At 37.0% G+C, this 20,224-nt stretch overlaps 2 protein-coding genes across 2 annotated transcripts; one reads left to right on the top strand and one right to left on the bottom strand.

Moving 5' to 3' along the window:
* Positions 1–421: 421 nt before the first annotated feature.
* On the bottom strand, positions 422–4,625 carry LOC121377923. The gene is made up of 5 exons (XM_041506021.1): positions 4,504–4,625; positions 4,150–4,173; positions 2,604–2,724; positions 1,961–2,056; positions 422–789 (listed from the first exon to the last, which is right to left on the bottom strand). The coding sequence occupies exons 1-5, from the start codon at positions 4,531–4,533 to the stop codon at positions 656–658; spliced, it is 405 nt and encodes a 134-aa protein (XP_041361955.1). The 5' UTR covers positions 4,534–4,625; the 3' UTR covers positions 422–655.
* A 3,305-nt stretch (positions 4,626–7,930) lies between these two features.
* LOC121384135 (TM2 domain-containing protein 3-like) lies at positions 7,931–19,785 on the top strand. Its single transcript, XM_041514388.1, has 5 exons — positions 7,931–8,018; positions 11,195–11,472; positions 13,131–13,302; positions 16,917–16,992; positions 17,870–19,785. Exons 1-5 carry the CDS (start codon positions 7,937–7,939, stop codon positions 18,033–18,035), a joined length of 774 nt encoding a protein of 257 aa, XP_041370322.1. The 5' UTR covers positions 7,931–7,936; the 3' UTR covers positions 18,036–19,785.
* The last annotated feature ends 439 nt before the right edge of the window (positions 19,786–20,224 follow it).

The raw sequence follows: 20,224 nt of genomic DNA, 5'->3' as shown, positions 1-20,224 counted from the left end.
AAAATCTTGAAACAGGATTTTGTAAAGAAGAGGTCACAAAATTCTAAAAAGGGCAATTTAAGTTTGCCGAATGTAGGCCTAAATGAGTCGAGCTTCCAAAAGCTGAAAGGGTTGACATGCTCCTCAGAAATGTTTGAAATAAAGATTATATATTGAGAGAGGAAAGCCACTAGGCCCTATCGCCACTTCATGGGCTACTCTTTTCGATTAGCAGCAAGGGTTATTTTATATGTACCATCCCACAGACAGGGTAGTATATACCACGGCCTTTGATGTATCAGTCGTGGCGCACTGGCTGGAACGAGAAATAGTCCAATGGGCCCACCGACGGAATCGATCCGAGACCGACCGCGCATTGAGCGAGCGCTTTACCACTGGGCTACACCCCTCCCCTTTCCAAAAACAACAACAAAGCAAACAGTTTGTACACTATATAACTTTATTATTTCTCACTAATAATCATATAGGCTACATAAGCGTCGTAAGCACTGCCCCGACCCTCAACTCAACTCTGAAAATAATGCAATACAATCCCAGTTGAACATCACAATCATATTTACCATCCCCCTCCCCCATCCCTTCCCACCTCCCACTCCTCCAGTTGTTGCCATCCGACGCCTATGTAGTTCCCCACGGATGGTTTGTGTATTCCGGTTTATCGCGGTAGATGGCAGTGTGGATTTTTCATGCAGTTGGACCAATATTCGTGTTGTTTCTGTGCGTAACTAGCGTCAACGCAGGTTGATGGTGGGCAGCAGATACCGGACATAGGGCGGTAGCAGGATAAACCTGAAGCGACAAAAACTCGGTTATGGTATATTGGACTGGACTTATTGTTTAACGTGCACATTCAGAAAAAGCCGTTGTAGCGCACGCCTGTCCTGGGCACAGGTACCGGCCTCAGCCGGTTTCTCTGTATATATCATCAAGGACGCTACATAGTAAGTTCAAGGGCCATAACTTTGTGAAAAATGTGTACATTTGATCTGTAACAGTACATGATAAAGCCACACACAAAATTTCAGCTAAATATCTTGAGGCTTTGCGAAAAAAAGTCAGAAAACGTATTTTTGTATCTCCTAAGTTCAAGGGCCATAACTCTATGAAAAAGGGTACGTAATATTTAACAGTACATCAAAGACGAAACCTATAGTCTCCTCCGGTTGGACCAATAGGTTACTAAATAACGTTTGTTTTGTTTAACGACACCTCTAGAGCACATTGATTTATTAATCATCGGCTATTGCATGTCAAACATATGATAATTTTGACAGTTATAGAAAGAAAACCCGCTACAGTTTTACATTGGTAGCAAGGGATTTTTTATAAGCACCATCCCACAGACAGGATAGCACATACCACAGCATTTGATATACCAGTCGCGGTATATTGGCTGGGACGAGAAATAGCACAATGCGCCAACCGACAGAGATCGATCCTAGACCGACCGCACATCAGGCGTGCGCTTTACCACTGGACTACGTCCCGCCCCAAATATTATTATTATTATTATTATTCACTTACGTCGGTTGATTAAATTTTTTTAAATAGAAATAAAAATAAATAAATAAACAACCACTTTATTACATAGGCCTACTTTTCCCGCTATTCATCTTCAAAAATAGGACTTTTTGTTTTTTTAATCACCCGATATAAATGAACAAAATGGCACTGAGTGAAAAAGTGAGACGCACCTTTGAAAAACAGCCAGTTACTTTAGTACTGCAATGTATACTATTAGAATACTTTAGGCATGACAATATATAACGGCAGTCGTCTTTAAAAACACTCAGCCATCAAAGCTAGTACGTACATTTCCCGCAATAAAACTAAATTTATTATAATATTCGGGAACCATCGTGTTTTCAGGGCAATCCTGAAAGTGTGTTTACCCTCTTAAATCCGCAACTTTGACGGGTTTCTAAATTAACAATTATCCCACGAGTACTTTTTTACGGACCTGTGTCACACTGGCATTTGCCGTCACACATCTCCCCCTTCTGGGCTTTCCCTGCTACACAGGTTCCAGACGTAAGTGAGCCCAAAATTGGTCTGCCTGTAAAATCGAAAATCATACTTGTTATTTAATAGCATCGATTATAGAGGCATGATTGAGAGTTATATGTGAGATCGCTATATAAGATGTTTTCTATCCTATGAAATTATAAGCCTTAAAGATACATTTACAAATCAAATCAAACCAAAAAAGGTAAGAGAAGCGAGGGGTGAGGGTGGAGAGAGAGCGAGATAATGAAAGACAATCACCCTCCCCCCCCCACACACACACACACACCCACACACACAAAGAGAGAGAGAGAGAGAGAGAGAGAGAGAGAGAGAGAGAGAGAGAGAGAGAGAGAGAGAGTAATATTAAAAACAAAAAATCCAAATCTATCAAAGTACAAGTGTAATATTTTCACTATTTTTTAATAAACCTTTTGACTGGTACATGTTTAGCATTGAAAGAATCAATATGTCTAATGGTCTAATGTTGTTGTTGTTTTGTAGAAATATGACTAGGTACCATCACTCCTAACACCTATATGCTGCTAATTAACAAAATAAAAATGGTTTCGAGAAATGTCACTTGAGAAATATAGTACCGAATATTCCCCCTGGACCATTGCCTTCCGCCGTTGAGATGACGTGGTTACCAGCGTCACGGCAACAGTGGTTCGATCCGCAGGCATAGGAACTCCGGCACGTCGTGCCTGCTGTGGCAGCCTGTTCAAACAATCAATGAGATAGTGAGTGAGTGAGTGAGTGAGTGAATTTATAACTGAATGAATACATGTATGACTTTATGAATGAATGAATGAATAAATGAATGAATGAATGAATGAATGAATAAATGAATGAATCAATCAGTCAATCAATCGATCGATCGATCGATCAATCAATCAATCAATCAATCATATAATGCTTAATTATATATCGTTATGAAAAACATTGACTTTTGAGTGTCAAACAAAGACTGAATTTCTTTTTACGTGAATACAATTCTCAGTAAAACAGTATAACTTGTGACTGTTCAAATTCTTGAAAAACCAAAAAAACACAAAACACAAACGCATTTTTTTTTTTTTTTGCGAATTTTGAATGACATGTTATAGAGGGCAAAATTCCACTTCTTTTGGTATCAAAACTAGTAAAAATGAAAAATGTTTATAGGTGCAAAGCTGTTATGACTACACAATGCAGGTATTTTTCAGAAGCAGCATGAGCATGAAAATGGGCCGAGAATTAAAGAAAAATAATGTTAAACATTCTGTTTGACATAACAAGTGACCAAATTGAGCCGTATCTAGTACCCCCCCCCCCCTCCACACACACACTATTATACATGTACACTGGTTTAGGAAAACTGGTAGAATAGAACTGCTATTGACATAACGACATAATTTACGGTTAATGTTAGGGTTAGTTTTTAAAACGTGTTGATACATTTTCAAGTTATGTTGGCTTAATTATATCGCTATATCGATTAATCGCCCAGAAATATATAATTTTGTAGTAGAGCAAATTTAGAAATCATGTCGTTTTATCGATGTTCTATGCCGCCATACAAGCTAGATAATAATAAAACTAAAACAAACATGTTAAGCAATTATTTATCCATGACTTTGTAGAACAGTCGACAAACCTTCACCACTTAACTATTTGTATTGTAGGTTTAATGAAGTTTTATTATTGTGAACAGATTGTTGATGGTACGGTTTTATTGATGATTATGTTGGGACATGCATACAGCAAGAACTATTTTATTAACTAAAACCCTTATCAATGATATGTGGCAAGTCACTGTAACACTTATAATGAATTGTTTTATTTTGTTTAGTCGTTCATTATTCTTATCATTAACTTTGTTATTGCTGGGTCACCAGACTGTGTTTATATGTATAATTATATGTATACACCATATGTAAGCACGAAAATAAAGCATTTTGTATTGTATTGCATTGCATTGCATTGCATTGCATTGCAATTGCATTGTATTGCATTGCATTTGCATTGTATTGCATTGCATTGCATTTGCATTGTATTGCATTGCATTGCATTGTATTGTATTGTAATGCATTGTATTGCATTGCATTGTATTGTATTGTATTGTATTGTATTATATTGATGTCCATCAAAGAAGTCACATACCTGCGTGCAGCTAACAACTGCAACCTGAAAAAACCCAAATACAAATATAAAACATGAATCATTAGTTTGAAGAAGAAAAAGTTGCATGTAATATATTAGCATGCGATTGCATATGGTAAGGACTATAAACAAACAGACACACAGACAGACACACACACATACACACACACACACACACACATATATATAGAGAGAGAGGGGGGGAGGGAGGGAGAGAGAGAGAGAGAGAGAGAGAGAGAGAGAGAGAGAGAGAGAGAGAGAGAGAGAGAGAGAGAGAGAGAGAGAGAGAGAGTATTACCATGCAGTAACATACACAATATTTGTGTTTAAATAAATAGAATTCTAGTAACATACGGCAAGTATAAATCGTGCTAGTAGACTCATGGCGTGTAATTAAATGAAAGCGGATCTGCAGCTAGTATATCCGCGATAACGGTCAGCTGACTTAAACGTACACCTTTGGTGCCACACCTGTGTGGATCGAATTGCATTTTGGGAAGATAAGATTCTATTTATAGCACGTTGTCATGTCGTGCCGTACTCAGGCGCTATTCCAGAACAGATCACACGGGAGAGGGAGTGAAAGGGGTGGGGTGTGAGAAGCAATTTTGTTTTACGCACCCACCACCCACTTAATAAAACTGTATTTAAACCGTTGGGGTGGGGGAAGCGGCAGACCCACCAAGCATGAAAATAATGATTACCTCATCCCCCCATATGGCCATTTGTGGAACAGCCCATGTATTATTTAACAAGTATACGTGGTTATTAATGTAGTAGGTGGGTGTTGTGTTGATTTATCACAAACTGCAGGTTCTGACCATACACGTACACGAGTTCGAAGACAAACACGAACACGAACACAAGCCCTAAAATACATAATGTAACAATAATTAAAAAAAAAGAGTTTGGTTTGTTTAACTATATATTTTCAATTTACTAATTTATTCCAAATTAAATATATCCCTTCAATAAAAATTCCCTCTTTCTGTCCTGGACAGGAGATCGGGCGCAAATCAGAACTCGTGCCCACGATGGACGTACCTGAATCTTCAGTGGATATGAGCACGTTAATAGTTTTCCTACCTTCCATATTAGTTGACAGAGAGCATGCATGTGCTCAGGTGAGTAGTGCAAAGCTTGGTAGCTTGGTATAACCAAGTGAACTGCTGGTCTACGTTGTGAAATAAAACTACTAAAATACACATAATAAATAAATGACATACACTTAATACAATGACCATGTTACATTAATTACTATCGTCTGTGTATTATCTTTATGCATTATCACTGGTGGCAGAAAATAAAATAAAAAGAGGAATACTTTGTTTTATGAAATCATCAACGCATTTTTGATCCACGTTTAAAAAAAGAGTTAAAGTTAATTTAATTTGACTGGACCATCAGAGCACATTGATTTATTAATCATTAGCCATTAAATCACAAACGTTTGGTAATTTTGACATATAGTCTTAGAGCAGAAACCCGCTACATTTGTTTTTTCATTAGTTTCAAGGGATTTGTTATATGCACCATCCCACAGACAAGATAGCACATATCACGGCCTTTCCCATACCAGTCGTGGTGCACTGGCTGTAAGGAGAAATATCCCAATGGGCCCACCAATGGCGATCAATCGTAGACCGACTACGTGTCAGGCGAGCGTTTTACCAGTGGACTACGTCCCGCTCATTTACGTATTAAATCTATCATGTAATATGGTAATTGCAAGACTTCCGTCTTTCTTTGCATTTACCATAGTTTTTGACACCCAATAGCCGATATATTTTTCGTGCTGGGGTGTCGTTAAACATTAATTCATTCGTTCGTTCGTTCGTTCGTTCGTTCGTTCGTTCGTTCGTTCATTCATTCATTCGTTCATTAATTAATTCATTTGTAATGCGGAACGGCATGGGTGTAATTTATATAATTCTGTCTGTCATTCTGTCTGAAAATACGAGTAGGCCCTTGCAGTGATCTCATTTCATTTATTTTTATGCATATATTCAATTAAAGGGACATTCCTGAGTTTGCTGCAAGTTTTAAGATGTTATCGACTAACAGAGACTTTTCAACGATTGTAATTACATATCAAATATATTTTTCTGCATAAAATATTAGTGGCTATGTATTAAACATGTTTCTGATCGTTCTAATATTTGTACTAGGTTAAATTTCATTTTATTTCCTAAAATATTATTTTTTCGTACGTACGAAATTATTTGAAGACAAAATCCAGTTTGCGCTTCTTACAAATATTAAGACGACTAGAAACACATTGAATATACAGACACTGATGTTCTAAACAAGAAAATATATTTAATATTTAAGTTTAATCGTAGGAATATTTTATTAGTGGGAAACATCTTACAATGCAGCAAACTCAGGAATGTCCCTTTAAGGTACAAACACGCTGTTTTGGGCAAACACCTTTGATCTCTAGATACTGTCTGTCCAAGACGGTGGGTTGGTGGTTAGTTGTTAGTGGTTAGTGAGAGAAAAGTCGGTGTAGTGAGTGAGAGCCGGTACCGGGATGCGAACCCAGTACTAGTAACTACCAGCCTTAATTCCGACGGCTTAACTACTACATCACGGAGGCCGGTCTAGCAGTGATTGAGAGGACTATTTTACATGCTCTTTTCAGCACACAGGATCACTGTATGTGTGTGTGTGTGCGTGTGCGTGCGTGCGTGCGTGCGTGTGTATGTGGTTGTGTATGGTTTTATAAAATTTAATAAATTTGTTTTAAAGGTTTGATGGGGAGGGGGTGGGGGGGGGGGGTCATGGCCACCGTGCCCCGCCCTCCCTATGCCACTGGACAGGATATCGCACACATGGCCTTGGAAATATATGGATATTTGTCTATTCAAACAACGTGAGGTTTTTGTTTTATTGTTGTTTTTGTTTGTTGTAATTCAGGTTATTTATATGTTAAAGTTTACAAGGTCTACATTTTTAAATGCATCTATAGTCCTTCCCACGGAGAACGCCTTTTTTTTCATACTATGGAATTTACTACATGTTATTTATTTCTGAACCGATTGTTTTAAAAATTGCAAACAAAAACACTTTTTTTTTTTTTTTCCAAAACACTTTTTCAGTTTTTCTAACGTCGAACCAAACTGAAATTATTTATAAAAAAACAAAACAAACAACATCTTTATAGGAGGATGGAACGGACTATAGGCCTATGTTTGAACACTGAATAAAAACGCAAGTTGTGTTTGAGTTTCTATGCCAGTGGCGAACCTACCCCTACGATACATTCTGTCAGGTAACACTTTAGTGACTTTACAAATTTACATCTCATAAAAATTTAGGATTTAAAAAATCCCACCTAATATGTCGTTCGTAATTGTGACATTAAACACACATCTCTCTGATTACCTCATATCATTACTGTTTTAAATACGATATAAGGAAAAGCTTAAATAGTTCTGTATCAAATGAAATATAATTTTTTTGTTTATACTTATTTTCACGCCTAACTTCATTTATGATTCAAGCACACAACCCTAGGCACACACCTTAGCAGTGGAGTAGCGGTTGGTGAGAGAAGAGTCACTGTAGTGGTCTTACACCTACACAATAACTTGATTAAGTCAAATAACTTGCTCTGGATACGAGCCGGTACCAGGGTGCGAACCCAGTAACTACCAGCATGAAGTGCGATAACTTAACCACTACACCACTATTGCAGGTGAAATTTAATCTATGCTACGAGACCTGTAAATAAAGTTATTTAGCATAGTCTCCCTTATTTACGCAGAATTACCTCCCATTAGTTATGGTGAAAAACAAATTTAGATGGATGAACATTATACTTGTTTTGTTTCAAGTTCTGTGTTGTTTAACTACAAACATAGATGGTATTTTGTTCCTTTTCATTATTAAATTATTTATGTAATTCAAATCACAGGGAATTTAGTTCGATTATTTGTTATATTTAATATTTTATTCGTTAATATTAAGGTATCAGGTCTATTTTTCGTGGGTGTTGTATTTTCGGGAAATAATTATATACAACCGTGTCCGGTGTATCGGCGCGTCCGGTGATTCAGCGCACTTGATATTTTGCTGAAGTATGCTTAGGAAGTTGTCATGTTGTCGGTGTTCTTAACAAATTAAAGTTCAATTTCTTTTTCAATGGTTAATCAAGTATCAACATATTTATTGTTAAGGGTGCAATTAAGTGTATTTTTTAGAATTATCAATAATTATATCATAATTTCAAAATAAATCATTCACCTGTTTTCATGTATATAAACGCGAAGTAGGTCAGCCTTATTGATATTAAGAATGTTAAAACCAGTCTGAAAACACCTTTCTTTCTCGCATTTTTAAAATTATAGCAAACAGTATAAATGTAATTAGTTTTGTTTGGTTATTTTTATTTAAACTGGAAAGGAAAACACAGACAAATGCAAACAAAACGAAAATTTTACACCTTAATTGACAGTCATTCCAGTTCACAATTGTCACATTGTTGTAAAAAATAAAAGTGAAATAAGATCCACGTGTGCACAATCTACCCGAGAAAAATAAAATCCATGTAGGCATCTTAGCTATGTATGGCAATGAACATTTATGCATCTGCAGTACTGTGCCACTCAAGAAAACATTTCCGAAACTGATCATGAGATGAGTCATGTGTGAGTGTTCATTTTTATAGTAATATTTTTAACAAGACAAAATAAAAAAGTAATAAAATAATTTTGGGACAATAGTGCAGCGTTTATGGGCTAAAAATGAGGTCATAGGCGGTCTATAAATAGCGGGGTCAACGATCCACATCTACTGCGCCGAATTACCGGACATGCAAATTGTTTTGGATACAAGGGGGTGCCTATATTTATGCACTATTTTAAAATGTTTATTTACTACAGACATAAAACAATTTGTAGTGTATTTCAGATTATGCACTGGTTCATTGGTGAGAGACACATTTTATTAAGTATTTCACAGTGTTCACATAGAAAATGGTCCTTGAATGCTTATGTGCGCCGATGTATGTATGTATGTAAACCCATATCAACTGACATAAAAAAAAAAAAAAAAATATATATATTGTAAATAAAGGTTTCTTAACAAATATCTACCTTACTTAAATAGTCCACAATTTTTCTAAAGCTCACCAGCACGTGTGAACGTGTGAACCAGTGACATCACATTTTACCAACAAATGAAAACACAACACTTCCGGGTCCGTAATCAAGTTATTTACACTATTCGTTTTTTTATCAGTGAAAAGTCTGTTTTCTCTAATACCAAATACAAGGATTCCGAGACAGAAATTGCTGAACATATAAATAGAATGGAGTGTGCAACTATTTGTTACGTTTCACGTAGTACGCCAAAAGTGGGTTCTATATTGCTATGGAAAATGAATTCGGCAGTAGTTATTAACAACAAACAGTGTGTTATATATATTATATAACACTGGTCCAACTAGTTAAGTAAATAATATTTATTTTATTGGTTTCACGTGTTTACTTTAAGGTTTGTCCTTATGCGTGAGACTATTGATTACTCCAGGATTCGCCGTATTCGTTCATAAATTATAGATATTGCCAGTGTTAACAAGGCCAGTAACGTCATTATTTCCCTGGTAATTACAAGTTCAGTTAATAAATATATGACATGTATGTAAAAAATAAAGAATAAAAATATATATGGCTTTACTAGCTCAAGTGTCCTCTAGCCCTTTCCTGTTTATATGTAATGCTGCATTCATTAGAAGTTGTGAATATTGTATTTCCCAATTCATAAGTTGCAAAGAGCGTTCGTTTGGCGAAATAACCCATCAACACAACTTATGAACTGGGGTAGGATTTTCTGTCTTGATCTTCACAAATCATGAAAAAATGGTAGAACAACCACAAATCATTTGTGTAATTATGAGTTTGGGTGTGTGAGATTGGAGTGGCAGTGCTGATTGTCTATAAATCACCTGAACACTCCACTTGGTGAAGTCATGTTCACAATTTGGAACTTGGGAAGGCAGCATTATGTTAGGGCTAGAGGGGAGTCTATATACAAATGGTCACCAGCTACTGTTTCTAAAGTACATATTTTCCTCTTAATCTGATACCACAGTCTTGTACCTTGATTTACCGGCCTCGGTGGCGTAGTGGTTAGGCCATCGGTCTACAGGCTGGTAGGTACTGGGTTTGGATCCCAGTCGAGGCATGGGATTTTTAATCCAGACACCGACTCCAAACCCTGAGTGTGCTCCGCAAGGCTCAATGGGTAGGTGTAAACCACTTGCACCGACCAGTGATCCATAACTGGTTCAACAAAGGCCATGGTTTGTGCTATCCTGCCTGTGGGAAGGGCAAATAAAAGATCCCTTTCTGCCTGTCGTAAAAGAGTAGCCTATGTGGCGACAGCGGGTTTCCTCTAAAAATCTGTGTGGTCCATAACCATATGTCTGACGCCATATAACCATAAATAAAATGTGTTGAGTGCGTCGTTAAATAAAACACTTCTTTCTTTCTTTGTACCTTGATTATTCTTGAGTTGGATCATGACATTAAACTTTCATTTGACTGTCGTTAACCATTACCATCATTACTGAAGCAATCTGACGCCCCTGTGTGAAAAACACATGGACATATGACATGATCACTGCGATATTCTATATCATATGGTTACACAGCGAACTCAGTGTTTTGTTGCGATAGTGTTATGGAATACTGCTGCAGAAAAATATTCAAACATTCAACATCTGTATATAGTATTAATGCAAATGTCATGAATTGTTATTACTCCTTGTACACAGATTCTTAGGATACATTGTAGATGTTCAGGGTTCACCCTGGAACACATTTACATTTAGACAATTTTCAAATACATGTACGTAGCATTTTTCCTTGAAAATGATTAAAATGTGGTTTACTTTTAAGGAATATTTCATTTAGCAAAATATTGAATGTAGTAGCCACTTATATAAAAAAAAGTAGCAGTTGGCTATTTTGGCAATGTACAGGGTGAGCCCTGGATGTTGATTATGGATTGAATTCAATTTGAATTGATCATTTTGTAGGAGACCTCCCAGAAAACTCTATATCTAAAGCCCCACCAACAGAACCTGTAGACGTGTTGTCAACAAGCACGCCTACAGCAGCTCCGTCCAACAAGACAGAACGACCTAAGGACAAGTTGGTATCACCTTCGTTGCTTGACCCGAGTAAAGTGTGCCCGACCGGTACAGCATGCAGCGTGCTGGGCGGAGACTGTATTCACTGTATGTTCAACGCGTCCTGTGTGTACGGCAGTGTACAGACTGCAGTCTGTTCAGTAAGAGAAGGAGTCAACTGCACTGTAAGTACTGTGGATAAAGATTTATTCACTTATTACATTGAGTCATTGAATGCTACTACCTTAATGTAAGCCGAAATAGTCAGTATGGAAACATTATGGGCATCATCATTGGCTCAATGTCATTTTTGCACGGCAACTGGAATTGGCTTGCCAGTGGTTAGTTAGTATCAGTGTTCCTGCCAAAATCATCATTCTAATCCAATATGCATATAATATAAACTGACGATCAAAAGAAAGTATACCAATTATTTTTTCAAAGTATTAAAAACAACACAAAAACCAACAAAAAACAAGTTGATGCAAATGTTATATTTTGAAAGTATAATAATTTGGCGATAAATAAACACGAGTATACTCAATAAAACCCATAAAATGATAATATCACAGTGCACAACAGCACTAGGGGTGAAATGTGCGATTTCATAAAGGACCACTCATAACGAAGGTGAATAAATTTGACCACAAAGAACATGTTTCAATAGCGTGTATGTCCACCATGTGCAAGTATGCAAGCATGGACCCGACGTGGGACAGATTTCCGTCAATGACAATACGGTCTGTCCACTGTTGGCCACAGATACCGCCCCAAACAATCACAGATCCACCACAGATCCACCACCGTCGGTATATCAGAGTCCTGTCATCAGCTCTGAATAACTGGAACCTGCTCTCATCAGAAAAGAGTACACGTTGCCAGTTCCGATGTTGCCAACATTGAAACTGACGTGCCCAACGTAAATGTCGAAGTCAATGTTGCCTCGTCAATGTCATCCCTCTGAATGGTCGATAGGCCCTGATACCATGCTGTCGTAGTCGACGACGTACAGTGTGACGACTGATGACATGTCCAAGGCCAATTGCTGCAGATGACGTCATAGTGAGGAATCTGTTACGTAAGTGTAAGATTTCGAGATGGCGGTCCTCGTTGGCTGTTGTGACGCGGGGTCTTCCACTTCATGGTCTGTCTGCAGTCCTGCCAGTCACCCTGTAACGCTGTATCAACCTGGTGATCGTCAATTTTGTGCAATTCAGGATTCTTGCCACATGTGCATAACTCGCACCCAACTGCACCATACCAATAGCTCTCTCTCTCTTTCTTCAGCAGTTAGCCTTGCCATTTATCTGGTGTTTTACTGCATGTTCTAAGCAATGGTACCCTTTTTTACACCCTTTTGTGCACGAGTATCATGTTTTTCGTGCAGTATAAATTTGATGAATAAACTCATTTTGCATGTGCGGCATCGCCCAAACGCAGCAATGTGTGACTATTCGTCATTGGTTGCATTATAACAAACAATACTGGAACCTATCTAACCTTCCATGAACGTGTATTGTGTTTATTTATAATACAAATAATTGGTATACTTTCTTTTGATCGTCAGTTTATATGTGAAAGTTGATCGGCCAATTAAAATCCAGTTACCATGCTAAGACCAGCAATAGCGTGTCAGAAATTATGGGCACTCCCCAAAAGTCTATAAATTTTTATTTTACTTGGTTCTGTTTAGTTAAAAATATAACTTTTGAAACTTATTTGAAGCAAAAAATGTATGTTTCTCTAAAATTACAGTTTATAAGGGTTTGTGTGACGCTAATAGAAATGCAGCCTTATTTCAGTTATAGAATTAGAGGTGTTATTGTGTATTGTTCTGTTTCAGGGCAACCAGACGTTTGAGAGAAGCTATCACTGTCGGTACTGCTACCAGCTTGACACATGGCTGTACACGTGCAACGCGTCTCTGTGTCAGATCAACACGCCCCGGAAAACCTGGCCAGCGAGACCATTCTACACCTCACTGTGTACCGTGAGACAGGAGGTTCTGTGCATGGGTACGTACCAATAAATCTGAAGGTAATATTTGGTTCAGCATCATATTGTGGTTCACTCGGAGTTTGACAGATGCAATTTTTGGTCTAGGCTAGTGGAGTTTATCAGCTTCTATTACTAAGGTGTAACTCCTCTAAACCAGACACTCGGGTTCCAAGTCAAAAGTCCAGTATTAAGAGGTATCCGGTTTAGAGAGGTTCTCTTCTGTACGGATATTTAAAAAGGGACCATGAAAAACGTCCGTTTTTAAGGGAATTCCGGTTTACTGAGGGTCCGGTTTTGAGAGGTTTCATTGTATAGAGCACTAACCAAAACGTTTGTGAGGGCTAGTGACATTCTCATACATCTGTTGAACACTGTCACTAAGCAAGTTTTAAAGACCTTCTGTCGGACAGTAATTCGAGGGTACGTAATAAAAACAAAACAGGTCATAAGTGCTTCTTCTAGGTGGTTATGGGTTTAAAATCTTTTAAAATTGGACACTGCATTTCATGTACTTGGACAAATTTTAAACAGCAGTTCTCTAATTATACTGACACACAATGACAACGCAAAAACAACTTTTCATTGCAAATAACGACAAACCATTAATGAATTGATGGATAATGTAATATGATATTAATGACTGGTATTCATGAGATACATTCACATGGAAACATGGCCAGTTATCATCAGTAATCGAGTTGCATTCGTAATGGAAAAGTTCAACAACCCCCCCACCCATATCACGGTCAGTATCTGGTGTGTCCACCATTGGCCCGTGAGCATGCGTGAAGACGGCGGGGAATGGATTGGCACAAACATCTCAAATAAGCCACAGGAATGTTCCTCCACTCCTCCTGCAACGCCTGTGCAAGCTCAGCGACGTTACGCAGTGGTGGTTGGCGGTGACATACACAACGTCCTAACTCATTCCACATGTGTTCAATTGGTTTCAAATCCGGTGAAACGGCGGGTCAGTTCATAATGGTGATACCGGCTTGTTGCAGGAATGCCTGGGTAATTCTTGCAGTATGTGGACGGGCATTGTCTTGTTGAAACAGAAGGGGACCTCCTGGTCTTCGGTGATGGCGCAAAAGTGGCTGGAGAACTGGTCTTAGAATAACGTCAACATAGCGCTGGGCTGTAAGGGCATTGTGGACAATGATAAGATCACTCCTGAAAACACAGTTGATTTTCCCCCATACCATCAGACAACCATCGCCAACCGATCACGTTCCCTCACACATCCGTCAGCGTACCGTTCATGGAGTCTCCTGTACACATGTGCTCTTCCATCAGCAGAGGAGACAGAGAAACGGGACTCATCTGAGAAAACAATGCTCCGGTTAAAGGCTGGTGGATGATTACCATTCTGGAGAGTAAACTGTAGTCTCGCAGCACGATGTCGCAGTGTCATGATGTTACCGTTGTGCGGGCGTCTGCATCTGAGTCCAGCCGTTCTGAGTCGACGGATGACCGTCATCGGATGGATATGCCTTCCATGACGTCCTATCATGTTGCTTGCTGTCATTGTCACAGTTCTGAACCGGTCACGGAGGTGGTGTCATTGAATCTGCTGATCTTGGCGTGGGGTCGTAACGGGACGCTGACCAGGTCGAGGTCAATCACGGACACTCCCGGTCTGTTGATGACGTTCAACAAGTCGTCAAATAGTTGATGGATGGACTCTGAAGGTCCTAGCAACTTGGCTTTGTGAAGTCCCCCCTTGAACCATGCCCAACGCTCGCTCCCTTTGTTCTTCTCCGAGTCGTGGCATTCTTAATGTGACAAGGAATATGACACTGTTACGTGACTTTTATGTGTCCACATACTGGCATTGCATGCAGCATGATTGAGCATGTAGCGAATGCATTTCACACCATTTTGTGTGTTCATGCTATTGCATGTGTAACGAGAACAAAACCAGGATTAAAATCCAGACAAAAGTACCAATCAATGGCTTCCTCTCATAAATTGTTATTTTAAGTCCAATAAATATATTTTTCATTAATCACAACAAAATATTGAAAAATATCTGTTTTGCGTTTTCATTGTGTGTCAGTATATAATAATCTTTTTAGAAATTCTAAAAATTTATCAATTAATTTCCAATATTTTAGGGCACGTAATTTTACCCGCCGTACCTTCTGGCAGAAACCCTGCACTACAGAATTCAAAATGTTAAAAACTCTTTGCTAATGAAATTTTCAAACTGAAAATACCTGTCACTAATCAATATTTTGAAAATAAAATATTCTCTGTCTGAATTCTGACACATTTATCGTACATTAATAATTTAATAAATCTCATAATGTAGTGATTTCCCTAGAAATTTGGCAAGGCATGGTAAACCAAACACTTTTGGGACATTTTCACCATTTTCGGGGCACTTGTTTTTCATTAAAAATACATAAAAATTAATTGAAATAAACATTAGTGTAATTTATGTGCTTGCTTTAATAAATGAATGGCAAAAGATATAAAAGGCATATTTTATTAATTAATAATACCTTTTTGGATGTTTTATAATGGAAATTTTAGAATTAATTAGTGAAAAAGGCTTGTTTAATCTCAGGGCAGCATGGTGCTGATTAAGGCAAGATGGTGCTAGACTACTGAGGCATGGTGCCGCACCATGCTAAAACATGCTAGGGAAAACACATTATGTGTTCATAGTGATACCTTGGTACACGTGGTGCATATTAACACATGTATAGGTGTTGAAAGCAGGGAGGGATGAGTGAGGGAAGTTGAAAAATAAATAAATATATATATATATTAGTGTTTTTCCGTAGCTTGTTTTAGCATGGTGCGGCACCATGCCTCAGTAGTCTAGCACCAACTTGCCTTAATCGGCACCATGCTGCCCTGAGATTAAACAAACCTTTTCACTAATTAATTCTAAAATTGCCTTTATAAAACGCCCAAAAGGGTATTTTAATTATTAAAATATGCCTTTTATATCTTTTGCCATTAATTTATTAAAGCAAGCACATAAATTACATAATGTTTAGTTCAATTAATTTTTGTGTATTTTTAATGAAAAACAAGTGCTTCGAAAATGGTGAAAATGTCTCAAAAGTGTTTGATGTACCATGCCTTACCAAATTTCTAGGGAAATCACTATATATATTATACATAACACTACCTGCCCCCCCCCCCCCCTCCCCCTCCCATTACTGTGATTTTCCATTGCTGATGACAAACATAAAATATAAACATCTTGTTCAGAAGCTTTTAAAATATAAGTAAAAAAGTGTGCATATGGAAACAAAAATCAAGTGCTGTACTTTATCTAAAGTAACTGGAGGTGGGTGGGGAATTAGTAAAATTTGAATTGGATGTGAATTGATAAATTGTATTCTCCAACTAGACAGAAAGGGCAGATTTAATATTTTTTGGTGGAGGTGTGTCCACCACGATTAGTTTTGGCCATCCCCAAAAATGTACTTTCAGAAACAACAGGCCTGTTTTTTTTGTTAAACGTAGGTGTATAAGCATTGTAAATATAATAGCTACTGTTGTGTAAGGAAAAAACAGCCTCTGTAAATTTGGTCTGACCTGTTTTGTCTGTGTTCATTCTGTTTGTAAGTAAAACGTGGGAGTTTTTCTGAAGAAAGTGTAATTATTGCAGGACGACGACGGTTCTACAAACAGCGCCTGTGTAATTGGACAAGAGGCTACAAGTGGTCCACAGCGTTTATATTAAGGTGAGCAGACATTGGATTAATGTTTCATTCTTTTCAGTCTTGTTTTCTACTGTTGACTCATATTTTGGCTCTTTACAATTTTCAAAATGTTGTTGAATGTTTGATTATTGCAGTTATTACATATGTATATTAGTTTCATTTGGGTAATTTAGATCACAAACTTGAGTTCTTCGTGTAATCTTTAGTAATTTCTTGTGACATGTACTTGTGTGCATTAATTAATCATTGTCTACCTCAAAATATCAAAGTTGCATGTCCCAGTTTTTTTGCACCCCCAATAATCTGGTTTCACACAGGGCCATATTGTTTTCAACTGCCATTCTTTGATAAATATACAGGGTATTAAAGGCATATTGTCACAGACACTTGACCTATTTAATGGCCCAACAAAGTATTACCTGAAAATATGTATTCATTTGATTGGTCCCTAAAAGTATTTTATTCAACCATAACCCACTTATTAATGATATTTTATAAATAAAATGGAATTATGGCGATGGTCTATAATTACACCTCCCCCCCCCCCAAAAAAAAAACCCCACCTAAAATTGTCGAGAAGGTTGACATGGAGTTCCCACCATTGTGGTTTAGTTTGGAAGATACAATAGCGAGATATGGTATTACAAATGAATGTAATTTCATTTATTATCAATTTTGAGAGAAATGAGGTCATTAAATCTGTGACAATATGCCTTTAAACTCGATAACATTTCATATAGTTTATGTCCCTTTTTAGTGTGAACATGTTGAATTTAATCATTTATTAAACATATTTTCTTGTTTACTAAACGTGATACAAAATGAAAGTTTTGGTTAAGTATGTATACGTTGACTTATGATGAATAATTTATGAAATATATCTTCTATTTGTTTCCAGTCTTACTCTTGGAGGTTTTGGAGCGGACCGGTTTTACCTCGGACTGTGGCGAGAGGGGATTGGAAAGTTGTTTAGTTTTGGAGGTCTGGGTGTCTGGACTCTAGTGGATGCCATTCTGATCGCTGTGGGTTACGTGGGCCCTGCAGACGGGTCTTTGTACATATGAGTTGTATTTCTTTCACCCATCAGACAGTTTGTTGTTAGTGCTGAGGTGTCATTAACCTTTACGAGTCTCTGCTGGAACGATGTCATGGACCGAGCATTTTCGTGAAGTCAGGGTAATAGCAGCACGCAATGCACCGTCATGACACAATGGTATTAAAGTGATGGAGTGCCGCAAGTTGTCACGCTACGAAAGGGTTAAACATTCATTCATTCCTTTGATATTCTTATAATTATTGGTAACGTGGAGGACGTAATATACATCAGAGATGTCATGCCAAGTTTAAAAAAAAATTAAAACTGAAATGATTTATAAAAAGCTGAAAACTGAACTATTATCATGCTTAAATAAAGTTAATTTTTCAGCATTTTATATCAAATCCTCTTTATTATGTGAAAATATTTATAAAAAATTAAGAACAACAAGACGCCTTGCCTAATATCAAAATTATGAAAAGCTAAAAAGTCCCATCCTTGTACATTATAATTCAATCTCTGCATTCTTTCCCCTCAGATAAAGTCGAGAGATGAAGGCCACAATGCATTGAAACTGTATTGCTATGAGATTAATTTATTTTTGTGTAAAAGAAGCCTATGGAAGAATTTGACGATTCCAATTTAGAGTCAAAATTGCTTGAAATTCGTGCCAGTCATTTGGTCAGGAAATCTACAAATTCTTTCGGAAAGAATTAAAAAATGGCAGACCAAACATGATCATAAATTGTAAATGCAAATTAATTGCTGGTACGATAGGACAGCAGACAAAAAGATCTCTCCGCTGGTGGTGATGTTGACCGGCAAAAACCAGTCAGGATGGCAGTGTTTCGACCGACTGGTATTTTGGTATGTTTTTTTAACAATGTAACTTGACTTGCCATGTTTTAATAACTTATTAAAGATATACATAATTATCGCAAAATGGTGTAAGAAATGTGGATCAAAGATTTATGAAATTAGTGTAAAATATGTACATAGATATTTATGTTATTTGTTGTAAACATGACATGATTGTGTTGTCTAAACATTCACATCTTACCAATTTATATGTTATAATAACTTATGGGTGTATTGAAAAAATAAAGGACTGACATTTTAAAATAAACTGTAGTACAGTTGATCCATATATTTTCAGATTCAGATAATAAACTTTATCTTGTACCATGTATTTTCTTAGTTTTCTTAGAAGCCTTCATCAAAATACTGTTGTCACTTCTGTAACTGATACATTATAATACATATTGTGGTACACCGTATTCAAACATTCTGACAACAGTCATCCCTTTTTTTATTATTATATAAATAATAATAATTAGTTCCCAACCACTACCAATACTCTATAGTCTGACAGATAACTTGGTGTTTGATTTTATTCAGCTCGAACAAATAAATGATTATGCCTCAGATGAAACATTTTTCATTTATGAAATGTTTATAAAACAATCAGAACATTTATTATTAATTAATAAAATATCCCTGTTATATATTTTGCCATTCATTTATTAAAGCAAGTACATTAATTACATTTATTTTTATTTCACTTCTCTTTTTTTTCAATCTTAAATGACAAAAAAAAAGGTGCCCTGAAAATGGGGAAAATGCATTAAGTGTTTAGTCTACCATGCCTTGCCAAATTTGTAGGGAAAACACAATTTAAGTCGACATAATCATGTATTGTTAGCTTGAGCATTGTATTCAAGAACAAAATTAACAGGTGCTTGTAATTAATATCTTGTGGTATTGTATTGTAGTTGTACTATGTACAAAAAAGAGTTTCATTTGAATTCCATTTGTTTCATACTTGTTTCATTTTATACTCTTGAACCAATTATTAGTCCTCTGCTGGTCCAAACCGGAGGGCATTGTATGTTTTGTCTCCATCCGTCTGTCTGTCTGTCTGTCTGTCCCACATAGGTTTTTGGACTTTTTCACAATGCTTCAAGATATTGAGCTAAATTTTGTGTATAGCCTTAACATGTACAGTTACATATCAAGTTTGACTTTCATGGTGATTTACCCTCTTTGTTTTGGTCAGAGTTATGGTCCTTGAACATACCAGTTACATATCAAGTTGACTTTCATGGTGATTTACCCTTTTTGTTTTGTCAGAGTTATGGCCCTTGAACATAGAATATATGACTATTTATTGAGCCCAGTAGTGGACATTTATTGCTTTCGTAGTAGTCTGAGAATTCT

The sequence above is a fragment of the Gigantopelta aegis genome, chromosome 2 (assembly GCF_016097555.1).
Source record: "Gigantopelta aegis isolate Gae_Host chromosome 2, Gae_host_genome, whole genome shotgun sequence".
Taxonomy (NCBI): domain Eukaryota; kingdom Metazoa; phylum Mollusca; class Gastropoda; order Neomphalida; family Peltospiridae; genus Gigantopelta; species Gigantopelta aegis.
The sequence above is the reverse complement of the archived record's forward strand: the minus strand, read 5'-3'. Positions and strand labels throughout refer to the sequence as shown.

What these genes read in the sequence shown, in the direction of transcription:
- LOC121377923 (XM_041506021.1), bottom strand. Translation starts at nt 4,533, where the DNA reads ATGAGTCTACTAGCACGATTTATACTTGCC. An exon ending in TAGCACGATTTATACTTGCC is followed by an intron (nt 4,174 to 4,503) that starts GTATGTTACTAG and finishes GGGTTTTTTCAG; the next exon opens with GTTGCAGTTGTTAGCTGCAC. An exon ending in CAAATGCCAGTGTGACACAG is followed by an intron (nt 790 to 1,960) that starts GTCCGTAAAAAA and finishes TTGTCGCTTCAG; the next exon opens with GTTTATCCTGCTACCGCCCT.
- LOC121384135 (XM_041514388.1), top strand. Translation starts at nt 7,937, where the DNA reads ATGGTGAAAAACAAATTTAGATGGATGAACATTATACTTGTTTTGTTT. An exon ending in TTTAACTACAAACATAGATG is followed by an intron (nt 8,019 to 11,194) that starts GTATTTTGTTCC and finishes ATCATTTTGTAG; the next exon opens with GAGACCTCCCAGAAAACTCT. An exon ending in GAGAAGGAGTCAACTGCACT is followed by an intron (nt 11,473 to 13,130) that starts GTAAGTACTGTG and finishes GTTCTGTTTCAG; the next exon opens with GGCAACCAGACGTTTGAGAG.